Source organism: Somniosus microcephalus, chromosome 4 (genome assembly GCF_052327205.1).
Source record: "Somniosus microcephalus isolate GS21.2 chromosome 4, FLI_Smic_1.0, whole genome shotgun sequence".
Classification (NCBI taxonomy): Eukaryota; Metazoa; Chordata; class Chondrichthyes; order Squaliformes; family Somniosidae; genus Somniosus; species Somniosus microcephalus.
The window spans coordinates 10,966,737-10,989,361 of NC_140990.1; the positions used below are offsets into that span (position 1 = coordinate 10,966,737).

At 48.7% G+C, this 22,625-nt stretch overlaps 2 protein-coding genes across 2 annotated transcripts in view; both read left to right on the top strand.

The window, feature by feature from the left end:
* The window catches only part of LOC147118283 (uncharacterized), a 237,436-nt gene that overhangs the window by 146,242 nt on the left and 68,569 nt on the right, over window positions 1-22,625 (top strand). The gene's annotated exons all lie outside the window — the stretch shown is intronic.
* LOC147118287 (uncharacterized) lies at window positions 343-14,856 on the top strand. Its single transcript, XM_085984357.1, has 2 exons — window positions 343-435; window positions 12,825-14,856. The coding sequence occupies exon 2, from the start codon at window positions 13,321-13,323 to the stop codon at window positions 14,407-14,409; it is 1,089 nt and encodes a 362-aa protein (XP_085840483.1). The 5' UTR covers window positions 343-435; window positions 12,825-13,320; the 3' UTR covers window positions 14,410-14,856.

Below are 22,625 nucleotides of genomic sequence, written 5' to 3' on the forward strand. Positions count from 1 at the left end.
GCACTCTCTCCTCTGAGTCAGAAGGTTGTGGGTTGAAGTCCCACTCCAGAGACTCGAGTCTAAAACTCTGTGCTGCCCCTCCAGTGCAGTGCTGAGGGAGTAAAGCCCAGTGCAGAGTAAAGTTCCCACTGCACTGCTCCACGAACAGGCCTGAGCCCCAAAATCAGAAGAGCGCCCTCTGCTGCATTCCACTTGTGTCAGCAGCGGGAGAAGCGGGCGGCGGAAGTCCCGCCCCTCGGACACCCCGATTGATGGGAGGACCCGCCGCCACCTCAGTCCTCCAAGCTCCGCCCGCTCTCTCCCTATTGGTCGGAGCTCCCGTCAGTCACCGCCGTGGAGTTGATGACGTGCCCCAGTGCGGCTCCCTGCAGAAGACAAGGGCTGCGGCCATTCAATCCGCTCCGCTCGGTGCCGGGAGGGCGCTGGGACGGTGAGGTTTGTATTTTCTTTTTATTTATCTCCCCGCCCGCGCTTCTCTCCGCTATATATAAAAAACCCTGATAAAACTCACTTTCCGCCGGTGATTCGGACTCTCGCGGTTGCTCGGGCCTTCCCCAGAATGCGAGGCCCTGCGCAGGCGCGGTAGCGACTCAACTTCGGGAGCGGGGCCCGGCGGCGCATGCGGAGTAGGAGGAGGGGCGGGGCCTGTTCAGTGGGGGAGGATGATTGACATGGGCCCAGGGGGTATGCTGAGCATGCGCGTTGCGGGCCCGGCGCCTGTGGAGCAGGAGAGGGTGGGTCCATGGGGCGCATGCGCGGGGTCAGCTGCAACTTTGGAGTCACAAAGGGACCGAGTGTCTTCAAATCTCACCCCTCCTCTTCTAATTTCCTGTAAGAAATCACAACACCAGGTTATAGTCCAACGGCTTTATTTGAAATCACAAGCTTTCGGAGCGCTGCTCCTTCTTCAGGTGAAGTGGAGAAATGCATAAAGACACAGCTTATATAGTCAGAGAATCATGTCAGATGTTTACAGGCAACCTTTCCAACTGCCATTTATCGCACCTCGGCAGAGAGATAATCACAGCAGTCAAAGGTGTGAATGGTGTCCAAACAGGTCAGTCAGGGAAACATTACATCAAAGAACAATGAGGTGGGGTCACAAGGGATCAAATATTGCAGATGCTGGGGTCTGTATGAAAAACAAAAAAACAGACAAAAAACATTTTTTTTGGCTGGAAATCACAGCAGGTCCAGCCGCATCTGTGTAGAGAGAACAAGCCAATGTCGACTCGAGTCTGGATGACCCTGCATCAGGCGGGGTTACATGTAGCGTGACATGAACCCAAGATCTCGGTTAAGGCCGTCCTCATGGGTGCGGAACTTGGCTATCAGTTTCTGCTCGACGATTTTGCGTTGTCGTGTGTCTCGAAGGCCACCTTGGAGAATGCGTTCCCGAAGATCGGAGGCTGAATGTCCTTGACTAATTTCCTGTAAAACCAGTTTATAAAAGTCATCACTGAAAGTACATAGAAGATAGGACCCGGGCCCAGGGCCTGATTGACGGGAGCGGGGCTGGGCTGGAGGAGCGAGCCGGCGGCGGGTCCTCCAACCAATCGGGGAGCCCGAGGGGCGGGACTTGCGCCGGCTGATTGTGACAGAGGAGGCTGACGGGAGATTTAATTTAAATGAATTTAATTTCCCGCCTGCTCCAACCGCCCAGCCTGCGACGTCGCCGGCGTGCACTGACTGACACTGAGCTCTCCACCAATGAGCGAGGGGAGGCGGAGCCTGGAGGACCGACCGAGGGGCTTTGGTCTTCCAACCAATCGCGGCGAAGGGACCGCCGCCATTTTGTAAAGCAGCCTGGTCAGAATCTGTGATCCTGGGAAAGTTTATTTTTAATGTTCCTTTCACATTTTACAGCTCAAACTAATTTTATTTTACAGAAGATACTTGTTTTAAACATAGAAACATTGAAGATAGGAGCAAGAGTAGGCCATTCGGCCCTTCGAGCCATTCAATGCGATCATGGCTGAGCATAAAAAAAGCAGTTTGTTTTTAAATTGATGAAACAGAAACAAGAAACCCTGTGGAGCAAATGTGCGTAAAAATATTTTTTCTCCCTGAATTAATTTTTTGAATATTACTTTTCTGCATTTTTAATTATTAATTTCAAGCACTTTATTTGGAGAAATATGGGCGTGGTGGGGGTTCTCTTAAAAGGACAGGCGCTCTCTTTTTCTATGTAATTTTCATTAAAGGGACCGCGTCCCCGTGGATGACCGATTTTAAAGGGACAGCGTCTCCCTTTTTATAATGTATATGTAAGAGACTGACATTTAAAGTAGGGCAAATCCCCTGCTCCCCTGAGTGCTTGGTAAGAAATCAGGTGCTGTTTGCACTCGCCCCCTCCCAATTTTCTGCCAAGGGACAGAAAGCAGAGAGTAGTGGTGAACGGTTGCTTTTCAGACTGGAGGGAGGTAAACAGTGATGTTCCCCAGGGGTCGGTATTAGGATCAATGTTCCCTCTTTTTTTTTGAGGTGCGTGTCCCCTTTAACGGGCTGCACGACCCATTCAAATTTCCGCGCATGCGCGTTTATTCCATTTATAGGGCGGTGAGCCGGCTGCGCGGGACCTCCAGACCGCTGCGTGGCCGCGCAACTTAACGTGAACATTGATTCGGACCACTGCTTTTTTTGATATATAGCAATGACCTGGACTTGGGGATCCAGGGCAAAATTTCAAAATTTGCAGATGACACGATACTCGGAAATGTAGCAAACAATGAGGATAGTAACAGACTTCAGGAGGATGTAGCCAGACTGGTGAAATGGGCAGAAACGTGGCAGAATAAATTTAATGTAGAGAAGTGTGAAGTGATTCATTTTGGTAGGAAGAATGAGGAGAGGCAATATAAACTAAATGGTCCAGTTTTAAAGAGGGTGCAGGAACAGAGAGGCCTCGGGGTGTATGTACACAAATCTTAGAAGGTGGCAGGACAAGTTGAGAAGGCTGTTAAAAAAGCATACAGGATCCTTGACTTTATTAATAGAGGAATAGAATACAAAAGCAAGCAGGTTATGCTAAGCCTTTATAAAACACTGGCTAGGCTTCCGCTGGGCACCACACTTTAGGAAGGATATCAAGGCCTTGGAGAGGGTGCAGAAGAAATTTACGAGAATGGGACCAGGGATGAGGGACTTGAGTTACGTGGAGAGACGGGAGAAGCTGGGGTTGTTCTCCTTAAGCATAGATACATAGAAGATAGGAGCAGGAGTAGGCCATTCGGCCCTTCGAGCCTGCTCCGCCATTCAATGAGATCATGGCTGATCATCCAAATTCAGTACCCGGTCCCTGCCTTCTCCCCATATCCCTTGATCCCTTTAGCCTTAAGAAATATATCCAACTCTTTCTTGAATATACTTAATGAACTGGCCTCCACTGCCTTCTGTGGCAGAGAATTCCACAGGTTCACCACTCTCTGGGTGAAGAAATTCCTCCTCATTTCAGTCCTAAATGGCTTACCCCTTATCCTTAGACTATGACCCCTGGTGCTGGACTCCCCGGCCATCAGAAACATCCTTCCTGCATCTAGTCTGTCCAGGCCTGACAGAATTTTATAGGTTTCGATGAGATCCCCTCTCAATCTTCTAAACTCCAGTGAGTATAAGCCCAATCGACACAATCTCTCCTCATACGTCATTCTTGCCATCCCAGGTATCAGCCTGGTGAATCTTCGCTGCACTCCTTCCATGGCAAGAATGTCCTTCCTCAGGTAAGGCGACCAAAACTGCACACAATACTCAAGGTGTGGTCTCACCAAGGCCCTGTACAACTGTAGCAAGACATCCTTGTTCTTGTACTCGAACCCTCTTGCTACGAAGGCCAACATACCATTTGCCTTCTTAACCGCCTGCTGCACCTGCATGCTTACCTTCAGCGACTGGTGTACAACAACACCCAGGTCTCTTTGTACTTCCCCTTCTCCCAAACTATGACCATTCAAATAATAATCTGCCTTTCTGTTTTTGCCACCAAAGTGGATCACCTCACATTTATCCACATTATAGTGCATTTGCCATGTTTCTGCCCAATCACCCAACCTGTCCAAATCGTGCTGGAGTTTCACGACATCCTCCTCACAGCATACCCTCCCCCCCAGCTTTGTGTTGTCTGCAAATTTGGAGATATTACATCCAATTCCCTCGTCCAGATCATTAATATATATTGTGAACAGCTGGGGTCCTCGGACCGATCCTTGCGGTACCCCACTAGTCACTGCCTGCCACTCGGAAAACGACCCGTTTATTCCAACTCTTTGCTTTCTGTCCGCCAACCAGTTCTCTATCCAAGTCAATACCTTGCCCCCAATCCCATGTGCCTTAATTTTGCATGCTAATCTCTTATGCGGGACCTTATCGAAAGCCTTCTGAAAGTCCAAATACACCACATCCACTGGTTCTCCCGTATCTATTTTACCAGTTACATCCTCAAAAAATTCCAGTAGATTAGTCAAGCATGATTTACCTTTTGTAAATCCATGTTGACTTTGTCCGATCCAGTCACTGCTTTCCAAGTGCTCTGCTATTACATCTTTTATAATGGACTCTAGCATTTTCCCCACTACCGATGTCAAGCTTACCGGTCTATAATACCCCGCCTTTTCTCTACCACCTTTTTTGAATAGTGGTGTAACATTAGCTACCCGCCAATCCATGGGTACCGTTCCAGAGTCTATCGAGTTCTGGAAGATGACCAGCAATGCATCTACTATTTCTAGGGCCACTTCCTTAAGTACCCTGGGATGTAGATTATCAGGCCCTGGGGATTTATCGGCCTTCAGTCCCATCAATTTTCCTAACACCATTTCCCTACAAATACTGATTTCTTTCAGTTCCACCCTTTCATCAGACCCTATGTTCCGCGGCATCTCTGGGAGGTTATTTGTGTCCTCCTTTGTGAAGACAGAACCAAAATATGTATTTAGTTGGTCTGCCATTTCTTTGTTCCCCATTATAAATTCCCCCGATTCTGACTGCAAGGGACCTACGCTTGACTTCACCAATCTTTTTCTCTTCACATATCTATAAAAGCTTTTACAGTCAGTTTTTATGTTCTCTGCAAGCTTACTCTCATATTCTATTTTCCCTTTCTTAATTAATCCCTTTGTCCTCTGTTGAATCCTAAACTGCTCCCAATCCTCAGGGTTATTGCTTTTTCTGGCCAATTTATATGCCCTCTCCTTGGATCTTATGCTATCCCTAATTTCCCTTGTTAGCCACGGTTGGGTCACCTTTTTTGTTTTATTTTTATGCCAAACTGGGATAAACAAATTCTGTAGTTCATCCATTCGGTCTTTGAATGTTTGCCATTGCCTATCCACCGTCAACCCTTTGAGTGCCATTCCCCAATCAATCCTACCCAACTCGCTCCTCAGACCATCATAGTTTCCTTTATTTAAATTGAGGACCCTAGTCTCCGAGTCAACTACTTCATTCTCCATCTTAATGAAGAATTCGATCATATTATGATTGCTCCGACCCAAGGGGCCTCTTACAACAAGATTGCTAATTAATCCTTTCTCGTTACATAATACCCAGTCTAAGATGGCCTGATCTCTGGTTGGTTCCTCGACATATTGGTCCAGGAAACCATCCCATAAACACTCCAGGAATTCCTCCTCCACAGTATTGTTACTCATTTGGTTGGCCCAATCTATATGTAGATTAAAGTCACCCATGATGACTGCTGTGCCCTTATTGCACGCTTCTTTAATTTCTCTTTGAATGCCATCCCCAACCTCCGCCTTACTGTTTGGAGGTCTATAAACCACTCCCACTAACGTTTTTTTCCCCTTAGTATTTCTCAATTCTACCCATACAGATTCCACCTCATCAGAGCTAATATCCTTCATTACAATTGTGTTAACCCCTTCTTTAACCAGTAATGCTACCCCACCTCCCTTTCCTTTTTGCCTATCTTTCCTGAATATCGAATACCCCTGGATGTTGAGTTCCCAGTCCTGGCCTTCCTTGAGCCACGTTTCCGTAATCCCAACCAAATCGTATTTGTTTACTTCTATTTGCGCAGCCAATTCATCCACCTTATTACAAATGCTCCTTGCATTAAGACACAAAGCCTTCAGGCTTGTTTTTTTAACGCTCTTAGACCTATTAGAATTATTATTTACTGTGGCCATGTTTGATTTAAACCGTTGATTTCTCTGACTGCTACTTTTGTTTTTCTCCTTCCTATCTTTTGCTTTTATCCTTGTTTCCCTTTCCTCTGTCTCCCTGCTCAGGTTCCCAACCCCCTGCCATTTTAGTTTAAACCATCCCCCACAGCACTAGCAAACACTCCCCCTAGGACATTGGTTCCAGCCCTGCCCAGGTGCAGACCGTCCGGTTTGAACTGGTCCCACCTCCCCCAGAACCGGTTCCAATGTCCCAGGAACTTGAATCCCTCCCCCTGGCACCATTCCTCTAGCCATGTATTCATCTGAAGTATCCTTCTATTTCTACTCTGACTAGCATGTGGCACTGGTAGCAATCCTGAGATTACTACCTTTTGAGGTCCTGTTTTTTAATTTATCTCCTAACTCCCTATACTCCGCTTTTAGGACCTCATCCCGCTTTTTACCTATATCGTTGGTGCCTATATGCACCACGACAACTGGCTCTTCACCCTCCCCTTCCAAGATGTTCTGGAGTCGCTCGGAGACATCCTTAACCCTTGCACCAGGGAGGCAACACACCACCCTGGAGTCTCGTTTGCGGCCGCAGAAACGCCTATCTATTCCCCTTACAATTGAATCCCCTATTACTATAGCTCTACCCCTCTTTTTCCTCCCATTCTGTGCAGCAGAGAAGATTAAGAGGAGATTTGATAGAGTTGTTCAAAATCAGGATGGATTTTGAGAGAGTAAATAAGGAGAAACCATTTCCAATGGCTGAAGGGACAGAAACCAGATTTAAGGCGATTGGCAAAAGAACCAGAGGTGACATGAGGAAACAGATTTTTACACCAAGTTGTTGTGATCTGGAATGCGCTGCCTGAAAGGGCGGTGGAAGCAGATTCAATATTATAATTCAAAAGAGATTGAGGTAAATACTTGAAGGGAAAACATTTACAGGGCTTTGGGGAAAGAGCAGGGGCAGTGGGATTAATTGGATCGCTCTTTCAAAGAGCCGGCACAGGCACGATGGGCCGAATGGCCTCCTTCTGTGCTGTATCATTCTATGATGCTATTCTACACAGACACACACACATAGTCAGACAGACACAGATACTCACTACAGTCACACACTCACATTTTTCCTGCATGAACTTTTATTATTAATTTCAAAGACTTTACGAAAAGGGCGGGAGTGGTGGGCGGAGGGCTCTTAAAGGGACAGGGACTCTTCTTTTCAATGTGATTTTCATTAAAGGGACCGAGTCACTGCTTGCCTGTGGAGGACCAATTTTAAAAGGACAGCGTCTCGAAATCAGGTGCTGTCTGCGTGTGAACCACCTCCTCCCAATTTCCTGCCAAGCGATCCCTGTGGGCACCACTCCACTCTAGGAGTGGCTCCTAGAATCATACAGCACAGAAGGAGGCCATTCAGCCCATCGTGCCTGTGCCGGCTCTTTGAAAGAGCTCTCCATTTAGTCCCACTCCCCCTGCTCTTTCCCCATAGCCCTGAAAATTTTTCCCCTTCAAGTATTTATCCAATTCCCCAGTGAACGTTATTATTGACTCTGCTTCCACCGCCCTTTCAGGCAGCGCATTCCAGATCACAACAACTCGCTGCGTCAATAAAATTCTCCTCACCTCGCCTCTGGTTCTTTTGTCAATGACCTTATATTTGTGTCCTCTTGTTACCGACCCTCCTGCCACTGGAAACAGTTTCTCCTTATAAGCTACAGCTATACAAAGCCCTGGTTAGACCCCAGAGAGTCACAGAGTCATAACGGCACAGAAGGAGGCCATTGGGCCCATCGAGTCCGTGCCAGCTCTCTGTAGAGGAATCCAGTCAGTCCCACTCCCCCGCGCTATCCCCGTAGCCCTGCAAGTTTATTTCCCTCAAGTGCCTATCCAATCTCCCCTTGAAAACATTGAGTGTCTCCACTTCCACCATTTCCGTCGGCAGCGAGTTCCAGGTCATCACCACTCGCTGCGTAAAAAAGTTTTTCCTCACATCCAACTTGTATCTCTTGCCCAAAACCATAAATCTGTGTCCCCTAGTCCTTGTACCATCAACTCGTGGTAACAGCCTTTCCCCGTCTAGCCTATCCAAACCCGCCATAATCTTGTACACCTCTATCAAATCACCCCTCAACCTCCTTTGCTCTAATGAAAACAAATCCAGCTTCTCCAACCTGTCCTTGTAGCTAAGATCCCCCATCCCCAGAACCATTCTGGTAAATCTCCTCTGCACCCTCTCAAGGGCCTTCACATCCTTCCTAAAGTGTGGTGACCAGAACTGGATGCAATACTCCAGTTGTGGCCTAACCAGCGCTTTATAAAGGTTCAGCATAACTTCTCTACTTTTGTACTCAATACCTCTATTTATGAAGCCCAAGATCCCATATGCTTTGTTAACCACTCTCTCAATATGTCCCGCCACCTTCAGGGACCTACGCACAGTAACTCCCAGGAACTCCCTGGAGCACTGTGTACAGTTCTGGGCACCGCACCTCAGAAAGGATATACTGACCTTGGAAGGAGTGCAGCACAGATTCACCAGAATGTTACCCGGGCTCCAACGGTTAGATTATGAGGGAGAGATTACATAAACTAGGCTTGTGTTCCCTGGAATCTAGAAGGTTAAGGAGTGATTGAGGATTTTAGGATTTTGAAAGGAATTGGTAGAGTAGATAGAGAGAAACTTTTTCCGCCGGTGGGGGAGTCGAGGACAAGGGGACATCACCTTAAAATAAGAGCCAGGCCATTCAGGAGAGAAGTTGGGAAACACTTCTTCACACAAAGGGTGGTAGAAGTGTGGAACCCTCTCCCACAGAAAGCAGTCGATGCCAGCTCAATTAATCATTTTAAATCCGAGAGCGATAGATTTTTGTTAGACAAGGGAGCAAAGGGATATGGAGCCAAGGCAGGTGGGTGGAGTTAAGACACAGATCGGCCATGATCTCATTGAATGGCGGAACAGGCTGGAGGGGCTGAATGGCCTCCTCCTGTTCCCATGCTCCTATTTACTCTTTCAAAACCCTTCCTGTTTTGAACACCTCTATTAAATCTCCGCTGCACCTTCTCTGCTCCAAGGAGAACAATCCCAGCTTCTCCAGTCTCTCCACATAACTGAAATCCTCTGTGTATTTGTCGTGGGGCAGCAGGCTATAGCAAACAGCTTTCTTAAGAACATAAGAAATAGGAGCAGGAGCAGGCCATTCGGCCCTTTGAGCCTGCTCCGCCATTCAATAAGATCATTGCTGATCTTCTACCTCATCTCCACCTTCCCACCCGATCCCCATATCCCTCGATTCCCCATGAGTCCCAAAATCTATCGATCTCAGCCTTGGTTATACTCAATGACTGAACCTCCACAGCCCTCTGGGGCAGAGAATTCCAAAGATTCACCACCCTCTGAGTGAAGAAATTTCTCCTCATCTCAGTCCTAAATGGCCGACCCCTTATTCTGAGACTGTGACCCCTGGTTCTAGACTCTCCAGCCAGGGGAAACAGTCTCCCAGCATCTACCCTGTCAAACCCTGTAAGAATTGTAGATGTTTCAATGAGATCACCTCTCATTCTTCAAAATTCCTGGGAATATAGGCCCAGTCTCCTCAATCTCTCCTCATAGGACAATCCCCCTATCCCAGGAATCAGTCTGGTGAACCTTTGTTGCACTCCCTCTAAGGCAAGTATATCCTTCCTTAGGTAAGGAGACCAAAACTGTACACAGTACTCCAGGTGTGGTCTCACCAAGGCCCTGTATAATTGCGGTAAGACTTTACTCTTATACTCCAATCCTTTTGTAATAAAGACTAACATACCATTTGCTTTCCTAATTGCTTGCTGCACCTGCATGTTAAGATGAGAAATGATAAAGGCAAGAAGTCACTTGTGGGAGTGGTGTACAGGCCCCCTGACAGTAACCACACGGTAGGATGGAGTATAAAGGAAGAAATAACGGGAGCTTGTCCGAAAGGTATGGCTATAATCATGGGGGATTTTAATCATATATAGACTGGAAAAATCAGATGGGCAAAGGTAGCCTAGATGAGGAGGTCATAGAATGTTTTCGGGATAGTTTCTTAGAACAGCACGTTCTGGAGCCAACCAGAGAGCAGGCTATACTAGACCTGGTATTGTGCAATGAGATAGGATTAATTAATGACTTCATAGTGAAGGCGCCCCTAGGTAGCAGCGATCATAATATGATTGAATTTTACATTCAGTTTGAGGGAGAGACGAGTGGGTCCAAGACTAGTATTTTAAACTTAAATAAGGGCAATTATGAGGGCATGAAAGCAGAGCTAGCTAAAGTGAACAGGCAAATTAGGTTAAGGGATCGGTCAATAGAGTTGCAGTGGCAGACATTTAAGGGGATATTTCAGAATACACAGAATATATACATTCCAACGAGAAAGAAAAATTCCAAGGGGAGGACCCACCATCCGTGGTTAACCAAAAAAGTTAAAGATAGTATCAAACTTAAAGAAAAAGCATATAATTGTGCAAAGATGGCTGGCAGGTCAGAAGATTGGACAGAATATAAAAAACAGCAAAGAATGACTAAAAGATTAATAAGGAGAGTAAAATTAGAGTACCAGAGAAAGCTAGCTAGAAATATAAACACAGATAATAAGAGTTTCTATAGATATTTAATAAAGAAAAGAGTTAACAAAGTGAGCATTGGTCCTATAGAAAGTGAGTCTGGAGAATTAATAATGGAATATAAGGAGATGGCAGTTGAATTGAACAGGTATTTTGCATCGGTCTTCACTATAGAGGATTCAAGTAACATCCCAGAAATAGCTGTAAATCAGGAAATGGAAGGGAGGGAGGAACGCAAGAAAATTACAATCACCAGGGAAGTGGTACTGAGCAAATTGTTGGAGCTGTGGGCTGACATGGCCCCGGGGCCTGATGGACTTCATCCTAGGGTCTTAAAAGAAGTGGCTAGTGAGATAGTTGATGCGTTGGTTTTAATTTTCCAAAATTCCCTAGATTTGGGAAAGGTTCCATTAGATTGGAAAATAGCGAATGTAACTCCTTTATTCAAAAAGGGAGGGAGACAGAAAGCAGGAAACTACAGGCCAGTTAGCTTAACATCTGTCATCGGGAAGATGTTAGAAGCTATTATTAAAAACATTATAGCAGGGCACTTGGAAAAGTTCATGGTAATCAGGCAGAGTCAACATGGTTTTGTGAAAGGGAAATCATGTTTAACCAATTTATTGGCGTTCTTTGAGGAAGTAACATGTGCTGTGGATAAAGGGGAACTGGTGGATGTACTGTACTTAGATTTCCAGAAGGCATTTGATAAGGTGCCACATCAAAGGTTATTGCGGAAAATAAAAGCTCATGATGTAGGGAGTAACATGTTGGCATGGATAGAAGATTGGTTAGCTAATAGGAAACAGAGAGTAGGCATAAATGGGTCATTTTCTGGTTGGCAAGATGTAACGAGTGATGTGCCACAGGGATCAGTGCTGGGACCTCAACATTTTACAATTTATATAAATGACTTGGATGAAAGGACCGAAGGCATGGTTGCTAAATTTGCTGATGACACAAAGATAGGTAGGATACGTGGGGTTACGGGGATAGGGTGGGATATGTGTTGGTGTAGGGGTTAAGGGGATTGGGTGCAGGCTCGATGGGCCGAAATGGCCTCTATCTGCACTGTGGGGTTTCTGTTTCTGTGAAAGTAAATTGTGAAGAGGACATAAGGAGGCTACAAAGGGATATAGATCAGTTAAGTGAGTGGGCAAAGATCTGGCAAATGGAGTATAATGTGGGAAAATGTGAAGTTGTCCATTTTGGCAGGAAGAATAAAAAAGAAGCATATTATCTAAATGGTGAGAGATTGCAGAGCTCTGAGATGCAGAGGGATCTGGGTGTCCTAATGCGTGAATCGCAAAAGGTTAGTATTCAGGTACAACAAGTAATCAGGAAAGCTAATAGAATGTTATTGTTTATTGCGAGGGAAACTGAATACAAAAGTAGGGAGGTTATGCTTCAGTTATACAGGGCATTGGTGAGACCACATCTGGAGTACTGTGTACAGTATTGGTCTCCTTATTTAAGAAAGGATGTAAATGCATTGGAAGCAGTTCAGAGAAGGTTTACTAGACTAATACCTGGAATGGGTGGGTTGTCTTATGAGGAAAGGTTGGACAGGCTAGGCTTGGATCCGCTGGAGTTTAGAAGAGTAAGAGGTGACTTGATTGAAACATATAAGATCCTGAGGGGTCTGGACAGGGTGGATGTGGAGAGGATGTTTCCTCTTGTGGGAGAATCTAGAACTAGGGGTCACTGTTTAAAAATAAGGGGTCGCCCATTTAAGACAGAGATGAGGAGAAATTTTTTCTTACAGACGGTCGTGAGTATTTCGAACTCTCTTCCTCAGAGGGCGGTGGAAGCAGAGTCTTTGAATATTTTTAAGGCAGAGGTAGATAGATTCTTGATAAGCAAGGGGGTGAAAGGTTATCGGGGGTAGGTGGGAATGTGGAGTGATCAGATCAGCCATGATCTTATTGAATGGCGGAGCAGGCTCGAGGGGCCGAGTGGCCTACTCCTGCTCCTAATTCATATGTTCGTATGTAACCTGTGCAGCAGCTGGGGCCTGAAAATCAGCTTCACTGCCCCTGGGCTGGGAAAGTGCGACATGAGGCAACATTCTCTCTCTTACCCCTTTCTACACTCCTTTTACAGGGTTTTAGAAGTGGAGCATTTACAGACAGGAAGCTCAGACCGAACATCACGTCAAGAACAGACAGAGTCGCTCGATTCATCAGGACCTGATTCAGTCGGTCCTCCAATCTGCTGGCACATCAGTGAGTTCACACTGATGAGAGACCTTTTAAATGCTCTGAGTGTGGGAAGAGCTTCAAAATCTTCAAGTACCTGAAGCAACACCAGTGACTACACACTGGGGAGAGCCCGTTCACCGGCCCCGTGTTCCAGAAGGGATTCACTCAGTCATCCGCTCCGATGATACACCAGCAAGATCACCCTAGGGAGAGACCTTTAACCCGCTCTGTGTGTGGGAAGGGATTAATTGCACCCTCCGTGCTGCTGAGACAGCAGCTTGTCCACACCAATGAGAGACCGTTGACCTCTGTTTTTGAAGTGATTCTCTCATTCTGCCACCCTCCTGAGACACCAGCTTGTTCACATTAAATGTTATGACTGTGGGAAGAGATTTAAAATGTCCCAGGATCTGAAGAGACACCAGCTGGAGAGAGCAGGCAAGATTCTGTTCACCTGCTCTGTGTGTGGGAAGGGATTCACTCGGCCGTCCCACCTACTGACACACCAGCAAGTTCACACTGATGAGAGACTATTTAAATGTTCTGCCTGTGGGAAGAGCTTTAAAACCTCTGGGGATCTGAAGCAACACCAGCGAGTTCACTCCGATCAGAGACCATTTACATGTTCTGTCTGTGGGAAGAGCTTTAAAAGTTCCGGGAATCTGAACGGACACCAGCCAGTTCACACTGGGAAGAGGCCATTCACCTGCTCCGTGTGTGGGAAGGGATTCACTCAGTCATCAAACCTGTTGAGACACCAGCAATATCACACTGATGAGAGACCATTTAAATGTTCTGACTGTGGGAAGAGCTTTAAAACCTCTGGGGATCTGAAGGAACACCAGTTGGTTCACACCGATGAGAGACCATTTAAATGCTCTGACTGTGGGAAGGGATTCACTCAGTCATCCAACCTGCTGACACACCAGCGATTTCACACTGATGAGAGACCATTTAAATGTTCTGACTGTGGGAAGGGATTCACTCAGCCATCCAACCTGTTGAGACACCAGCAATATCACACTGATGAGAGACCATTTAAATGTTCTGACTGTGGGAAGAGCTTTAAAACCTCTGGGAATCTGAAGGCACACCAGTTGGTTCACACTGGGGAGAGGCCGTTCACCTGCTCCGTGTGTGGGAAGGGATTCACTCAGTCATCCCACCTGCTGACACACCAGCTTGTTCACACTGATGAGAGACCATTTAAATGTTCTGACTGTGGTAAGAGCTTTAAAAGTTCCAGGGAGCTGAAGAGACACCAGCGAGTTAACACCGGGGAGAGGCCGTTCACCTGCTCCGTGTGTGGGAAGGGATTCACTCTGTCATCCCACCTGCTGGCACACAAGCGAGTTCACACTGATGAGAGACCATTTAAATGCTCTGACTGTACTAAGAGCTTTAAAAGTTCCGGGGAGCTGAAGAGACACCAGCGAGTTCATACTGTTCTGCAGCACAGGGCCCTGCAGACAGCTGGGGTGACATGAACATGGAATGGATGAATGTTTTATAAATTCTTGGACTGCTGTTTAATCTTTCAATCTGTTGTGCTGATGATTCCCTTCGATTGATTGTTGATGGTGTTACATAGAATGTACAGCACAGAAACAGGCCATTCGGCCCAACTGGTCAATGCCAGTGTTTATGCCCCACACCCACCCTACTTCAATTAACCCGATCAACATCTCCTCCCATTCCTTTCTCCCTTGTGTGGCTTCCCCATAAATCCATCTGTGCTGTTCACCTCAACTACTCCCTGTGGTAGCGAGTTCCCCATTCTCTGGGTAAAGGCATTTCTCCTGAATTCATTACTGGATTTATTAGTGACTATTTTAAGTTTGTGGCCTCATAAATATGATGAGATTCTGTTAAGCTGGCCAGTATGTTGTTGTACTTTGTCTTTTTCTGATGAATTAAACATTACTGAGCCCTTGTACGCGTGTTATGGGATGAAGTTTTTTAAAATTCGTTCATGGGATGTGGGTGTCGCTGGCAAGGCCAGCATTTATTGCCCATCCCTAATTGCCCTTGAGAAGGTGGTGGTGAGCCGCCTTCTTGAACCGCTGCTGTCTGTGTGGTGAAGGTACTCCCACAGTGCTGTTAGGGAGGGAGTTCCAGGACTTTGACCCAATGACGATGAAGGAATGGCAATATACTTCCAAGTCAGAATGGTGTTTGACTTGAAGTTGGTGGTCATAGAGTTACACAGCACAGAAAGAGGCCCTTCGGCCCATCGTGTCTGCACCGGCCATCAAGCCCTGTCTATTCTAATCCCATTTTCCAGCACTTGGTCCGTAGCCTTGTATGCTATGGCGGTTCAAGTGCTCATCTAAATGCTTCTTGAATGTTGTGACGGTTCCTGCCTCTACCACCCTTTCAGGCAGTGAGCTCCAGATTCCAACCACCCTCTGGGGAAAAAAGTTTTTCCTCAAATCCCCTCTAAACCTCCTGCCCCTTACCTTGAAACTAATGGTTATGACCCCTCTACTAAGGGGAAAAGTTCCTTTCTATCTCCCCTATCTATGCCCCTCAAAATTTTGTACACCTCAATCAGGTCCCCCCTCAGCCTTCTCTGCTCTAAGGAAAACAACCCCAGCCTGTCCAGTCTCTCTTCATAGCTGAAGCGCTCCAGCCCAGGTAACATCCTGGTGAATCTCCTCTGCACCCTCTCCAATGCAATCACATCCTTCCTATAGTGTGGCGAGCAGAACTGCACACAGTATTCCAGCTGTGGCCTAACTAGCGTTTTGTACAGCTCCATCATCACCTCCCTGCTCTTATATTCTATGCCTCGGCTAATGAAGGCAAGTATCCCATAAGCCTTTTTAACCACCTTTTCTGCCTGTCCTGCTGCCTTCAGGGATATATGTATTCTATCAGGTGTTCCCATGCGCTTGCTGTCCTTGTCCTTCCAGGTAGAAGAGGTCGTCGGTTTGGGAGGTGCTGCTGACGAAGCCTTGGCGAGTTGCTGCTGTACATCTTGTAGATGGTACACACTGCAGCCACGGTGCGCTGGTGGTGGAGGGAGTGAATGTTTAAGGTGGTGATGCGCTATCAATTACTCATAAAAGACAGAGTTAAGAGAGTAACTAAAGGCTTTTATTAAAAGAATGAAGGTCTGCCTCGAGTGGTCGACCGGTCCAGAATACAAAGGGCTGGGGAGCAGTCACCTTTATACTAGGACTTGTGGGAGGAGTCAGCCGAGGCATGTCCAGGCATGTACACAGTGGAATACAAACAGTGGTTTACCACATTCACCCCTTGTTTAAAATTGAGTCCGGCGGGGTGAAGTGTATTAAAAGTTAGTGTATTGGAGTCTCTCCGGAGGTCTAGTCTGCCGCTGTGATCGGCGTGGCGACGGCAGGGGTAGTGGAGCTTCCGGCGTAGAGTCCTGCGTAGGCTGTGGCACAGGCGTGGCGTCCTCGTAGATGTCGAGCGGGTCGCGGGGCCCAGGCCTGCCGTCTGCTGGGGCTGGATATCGGATCGTGGGGGGGGGTGGTAGTGAGTAGTGGGTTACTGCGGCCCCCGAGGGTGCAAGGTCTCTTATGGAGACTGTGTCCTCCCGCCCGTCCGGGTATGCAATGTAAGCATACTGGGGGTTGGCGTGGAGGAGGTCGACCCTCTCGACCAGGGGGTCCGTTTTATGGGTCCTCACGTGCCTTCTCAGTAGGACTGGCCCTGGGGACGTCAGCCATGGCGGTAGCGATGTCCCCGATGTGGACTTCCTTGGGAAGACAAACATTTTCTCATGAGGGGTGGCGTTAGTGGCAGTGCAGAGCAGTGACCGAATAGAGTGGAGTGCATCGGGGAGCACATCCTGCCAGCGGGAGGTTGGAAGGCCCCTAGACTTTAAGGCTAGCAGGGCGGCCTTCCAAACTGTCGCATTTTCTCTTTCCACCTGTCCGTTCCCCCGGGGGTTGTAACTGGTGGTCCTGCTTGTGGCAATACCCCTAGTTAGCAGGTACTGACGGAGTTCGTCGCTCATAAACGATGAGCCCCGGTCGCTATGGATATAGCTGGGGAAACCGAACAGGGTGAAGAGGTCGTTCAGACATTTAATGACCGTGGCACTGGTCATGTCCGGGCAGGGGATGGCGAATGGGAAACGGGAGTACTCATCAATAATATTGAGGAAGTACACATTGCGGTCGGAGGAGGGGAGAGGCCCTTTAAAATCAACGCTCAGGCGCTCGAAGGGGCGAGTGGCTTTTATCAGGTGGGCCCTGTCTGGTCTATAAAAGTGCGGTTTGCACTCAGCGCAGACTTGGCAGTTCCTGGTCATGGTCCTGACCTCAATAGAGTAAGGCAGGTTGCGGGCCTTGATGAAGTGGAAGAACCTGGTGACCCCCGGGTGGCAGAGGTCATTGTGGAGGGCCCGCAGTCTATCGATCTGCGCGCTGGCGCAGGTGCCACGCGATAGCGCATCCGGGGGTTCATTGAGCTTCCCGGGCCGGTACAAGATCTCGTAATTGTAGGTGGAAAGTTCGATTCTCCACCTCAAGATCTTGTCATTTTTGATTTTGCCCCTCTGCTTGTTGTTAAACATGAAAGCAACTGAACGCTGGTCAGTGAGCAGGGTAAATCGTTTTCCGGCCAGGTAGTGCCTCCAATGACGCACAGCCTCCACAATCGCCTGGGCCTCCTTCTCAACAGCGGAGTGTCTGGTCTCCGGGCCTTGGAGGGTTCGTGAAAAGAAGGCCATGGGTCTCCCCGCCTGATTGAGGGTAGCGGCCAGGGCAAAGTCGGACGCGTCGCTTTCCACCTGGAAGGGGATGGATTCATCCACTGCATGCATGGTGGCTTTGGCAATGTCCTCCTTGATACGGTGGAAGGCTAAGCGGGCCTCTGCCGTCAAGGGAAAAGAGGTGGACTTGATCAGCGGACGGGCCTTGTCCGCATAGTAGGGGACCCACTGGGCGTAATAGGAGAAAAACCCTAGGCACCTCTTCAGGGCCTTGAGGCAGTGGGGCAGTGGGAGTTCTATAAGGGGACGCATCCGGTCGGGGTCGATGACTCCGTGTTCCACAACACAGCCAAGGATGGCGAGGCGGTTTGTGTGGAATATGGACTTCTCCTTGTTATATGTCAGGTTCAGGAGTTGGGCGGTGCGGAGGAATTTATCGAGGTTTGCGTCATGGTCCTGCAAGTCACGGCCGCAGATGGTCACATTGTCCAGATATGGGAAAGTGGCCTGCAATGCATTTTGATCTACCATCAGGTCCATCTCCCTTTGGAAGACGGAGACCCCGTTGGTGACGCCAAAGGGAACCCTAAGGAAGTGATAGAGGCGGCCGTTTGCCTCAAAGGCAGTATAGTGGCGGTCCTCAGGGCGGATAGGGAGCTGGTGGTACGCTGATTTCAGGTCAATGGTCGAGAAGACGCGGTACTGCGCGATCTGGTTGACCATATCAGCTATGCGGGGGAGTGGGTAGGCGTCCAGCAGGGTGTAGCGATTTATTGTCTGGCTGTAGTCGATGACCAGGCACTGCTTCTCGCCGGTCTTAACGACCACAACCTGGGCTCGCCAGGGGCTGGTGCTGCCCTCAATAATCCCTTCCTTCAGGAGCCGCTCCACTTCGGTTTTAATGAAAACCCTGTCCCCGGCACTGTATCGCCTGCTCTTTGTGGTGATGCGCTTACAGTCGGGGGTGAGGGTAGCAAACAGTGGGGGGGGGGGTGACTCTGAGTGCGGAGAGGTTGCACCTGGTGCGCGGCGGGCAATTTGGAAGCTGCTGGCTGCGGACTGTGAGTGGGGGGAGGGGTTCACCGTACGCCATCGTAACACTTTTAAGGTGGCACTGAAAATCTAACCCCAGCAGGATGGCAGCGCAGAGGTCGGGCAGGACCAGAAGTTTAAAATGATCGTACACAGTCCCGTCTACTACGAGTGTCACCACGCAGTAGCCGCCGATGTCCGCCGACTGGGACTCGGAGGCCATAGAAATCCGCTGGTGCGCAGGCAGGACTGGGAGAGAGCAACGCCGCACCGCGTCGGGGTGGATGAAGCTCTCCGTGCTCCCAGAGTCAAAAAGGCAGATTGTATCGTGACCATTTACCTTAATGTCCATTGTGGAACTGGCCAGCTGGTGCGGTCTCGCTTGGTCCAGTGTAACGGATGCCAGCGTAGGGGTCGGTGTGTCGCTGCGGGTATCAGATGAGGCGGTGTTGGGGGCCTGCTGCGTTCCGGCTGTCGTCCAAGATGGCGGCGTCCATGATCCCCATGTGGCTGGAGGCGTCCAAAATGGCTGCTGTACCGGTGGTTCGCACATGGCCGGGGAGGCCCAAGATGGCGGCCCGCATGGCCCACACGCGGCGCTGCTGGAGTTCGGGGTGGCTTTGGCCCTGCAGATGCTAGCGTAGTGTCCCTTCTTCCCGCAGCCCGAGCAGATCGCGTTTTTTGCCGGGCAGCGCGCTCTGGGGTGTTTTGCCTGGCCACAGAAGTAGCATTTCTGGCCTTGGGAACCTGCTGCGGTAGTTGGGCCGTGGCTGGGGTGGCACGGCGCTATGAGGCGGTCCTACCGTGTCCCAGGCTGTCATTCCCCGCGGCGTCCACGGTGCAGAGGAGTAGGCATCCATGCCCCGGTAGGCTGCATCCAATGATAGTGCGAGTTCAGAGGCCTTGTTGAGGTCGAGGTCACTCTGCTCCAACAGTCGCTGTCGGGTGTAATTGGATCTGTGGCCCGCTACAAAAGCGTCCCGGATAAGTTCCTCTGTGTACACGGCGGCCTTTACATCCTTACAACCACAGGCCCGGCCAAGCAGACAGTGCCTGAAGGTATTCCAAAGTCGATTCCCCAGGTTGTTGTTTACGACTCCCCAGAAGGTGCCTGGCGTACACTTCGTTCACTGGGCGCGTGTACTGGTCCTTGAGGAGCTTGATAGCGTCCGCGTACGAGGTCGCGTCTTGGATGACCGAGTACACTCGGTGGTTCACTTTGGAGGTCAGGACATCCAGTTTGTCCTCGTCCGATTTGATTGCTGCGGAGGCGGTCAGGAATTTTTCGAAACACTTAAGCCAGTGAGTAAACTTGGTGGATGAGTCCGCCTCCCGATGATCTAAGTCCAGGCATGCTGGTGTGAGGATCTTCTCCATTATAAAAATGTTGTTAATAAAATTGATGCGCTATCAATTACTCATAAAAGACTGAGAGTTAAGAGAGTAACTAAAGGCTTTTATTAACAAAAGAATGAAGGTCTGTCTCGAGTGGTCGACCGGTCCAGAATACAAAGGGCTGGGGAGCAGTCACCTTTATACTAGGACTTGTGGGAGGAGTCAGCCAAGGCATGTCCACAGTGGAATACAAACAGTGGTTTACCACAGGTGGTGGATGGGATGCCAATCAAGCGGGCTGCTTTGTCTTGGGTGGTGTCGAGCTTCTTGAGTGTTGTTGGAGCTGCACTCATCCAGACAAGTGGAGAGTATTCCATCACACTCCTGACTTGTGCCTTGTAGATGGTGGAAAGGCTTTGGGGAGTCAGGAGGTGAGACACTCGCCGCAGAATACCCAGCCTCTGACCTGCTCTTGAAACCACAGTATTTATGTGGCTGGTCCAGTTAAGTTTCTGGTCAATGGTGAACCCCATGATGTTGATGGTGGGGGATTCGGTGATGGGAATGCCGTTGAATGTCAAGGGGCGGTGATTAGATGCTCGCTTGTCGGAGATAGTCATTGCCTGGCCCTTGTGTAGTGCAAATGTTACCTGCCACTTATCAGCCCAAGCCTGAATGTTGTCCAGGTCTTGTTGCATGCGGGCATGGACGGTTTCATTATCTGAGGAGTTGCAAATGGAACTGAATACTGTGCAGTCATCAGCGAACATTTCTACTTCTGACCTTATGTTGGAGGGAAGGTCATTGATGAAGCAGTTGAAGAGGGTTGGGCCGAGGACACTGCCCTGAGGAACTCCTGCAGCGATGTCCTGGGGCTGAGATGATTGACCTCCAACCACCAAGATCATCTTCCTTTGTGCTCGGTCTGACTCCAGCCAGTGGAGAGTTTCCCCCCGATTCATTAGCATTGAGGTAATAGTGAGAGTAATAGAAATATAGAAGATAGGAGCAGGAGTTGGTCATTCGGCCCCTCGAGCCTGCTCTGCCATTTAATGAATCATGGCTGATCATCCAAATTCAGTACCCCGTCCCTGCCTTTTCCCCATATCCCTTGATCACTTTAGCCTTAAGAAATATATCTAACTCCTTCTTGAATATATTTAATGAATTGGCCTCCACTGCCTTCTGCAGTTGAGAATTCCACAGGTTCACCACTCTCTGGGTGAAGAAATTCCTCCTCATCGCCGTCCTAAATGGCTTACCCCTAATCCTTAGACTGTGACCCCTGGTTCTGGACTCCCCGGCCATCGGGAACATCCTTCCTGCATCTAGTATGTCTAGTCCTGTTAGAATTTTATAAGTTTCAATGAGATCCCCACTCATTCTTCTGAACTCCAGCGAGTACAAGTCCAATCGACCCAATCTCTCCCCATACGTCATTCCTGCCATCCCAGGTATCAGTCTGGTGAATCTTCGCTGCACTCCCTCCATGGCAAGAACATCCTTCCTCAGATAAGGTGACCAAAACTGCACACAATACTCAAGGTGTGGTCTCACCAAGGCCCTGTACAACTGCAGCAAGACATCCTTGTTCCTGTACTCGAACCCTCTCGCTACGAAGGCCAACATACCATTTGCCTTCTTAACCGCCTGCTGCACCTGCATGCTTACCTTCAGCAACTGGTGCACAAGAACACCCAGGTCTCTTTGCACCTCCCCTTCTCCCAATCTATTGCCATTCAAATAATAATCTGCCTTCCTGTTTTTGCCACCAAAGTCGATAACCTCACATTTATCCACATAAAAGTGCATTTGCCATGTTTCTGCCCAATCACCCAACCTGTCCAAATCGTACTGGAGTTTCACGACATCCTCCTCACAGCATACCCTCCCACCCAGCTTTGTGTCGTCTGCAAATTTGGAGATACTACATCCAATTTCCTCGTCCAGATCATTAATATATATTGTGAACAGCTGGGGTCCTAGGACCGATCTTTACGGTACCCCACTAGTCACTGCCTGCCACTCGGAAAACGACCCATTTATTCCAACTCTTTGCATTCTGTCTGCCAACCAGTTCTCTATCCAAGTCAATACCTTGTCAATAAAATTGTCAGGCCTGGACAGACTAGATGCAGGAAGGATGTTTATGATGGCCGGGGAGTCCAGGACCAGGGGTCATAGTCTAAGGATAAGGGGTAAGCCATTTAGGACTGAAATGAGGAGGAATTTCTTCACCCAGAGAGTGGTGAACCTGTGGAATTCTCTGCCAAAGAGGGCAGTGGAGGCCAGTTCATTAAATATATTCAAAAAAGAGTTGGATATATTTCTTAAGGCTAAAGGGATCAAGGGATATGGGGAGAAGGCAGGGACAGGGTACTGAATTTGGATGATCAGCCATGATCTCATTGAATGGCAGAGCAGGCTCGAAGGGCCAAATGGCCTAATCCTGGTCCTATCTTCTATGTTTCTATGTAGTACTGACCCTCCGACAGGGCAGCGCTCCCTCAATACTGTCTCTCCAACAGTGCGGCACTCCCTCAGTACTGCCCCGCCTGCAGTGCGGCGCTCCCTCAGTACTGCCCCTCCGACAGTGCAGCGCTCCCTCAGTACTGCCCCTCCGACAGTGCGGCGCTCCCTCAGCACTGCCCC

Coding starts and splice junctions, on each gene's coding strand:
- LOC147118287 (XM_085984357.1), top strand. CDS start 13,321: ATGTCCCAGGATCTGAAGAGACACCAGCTGGAGAGAGCAGGCAAGATT.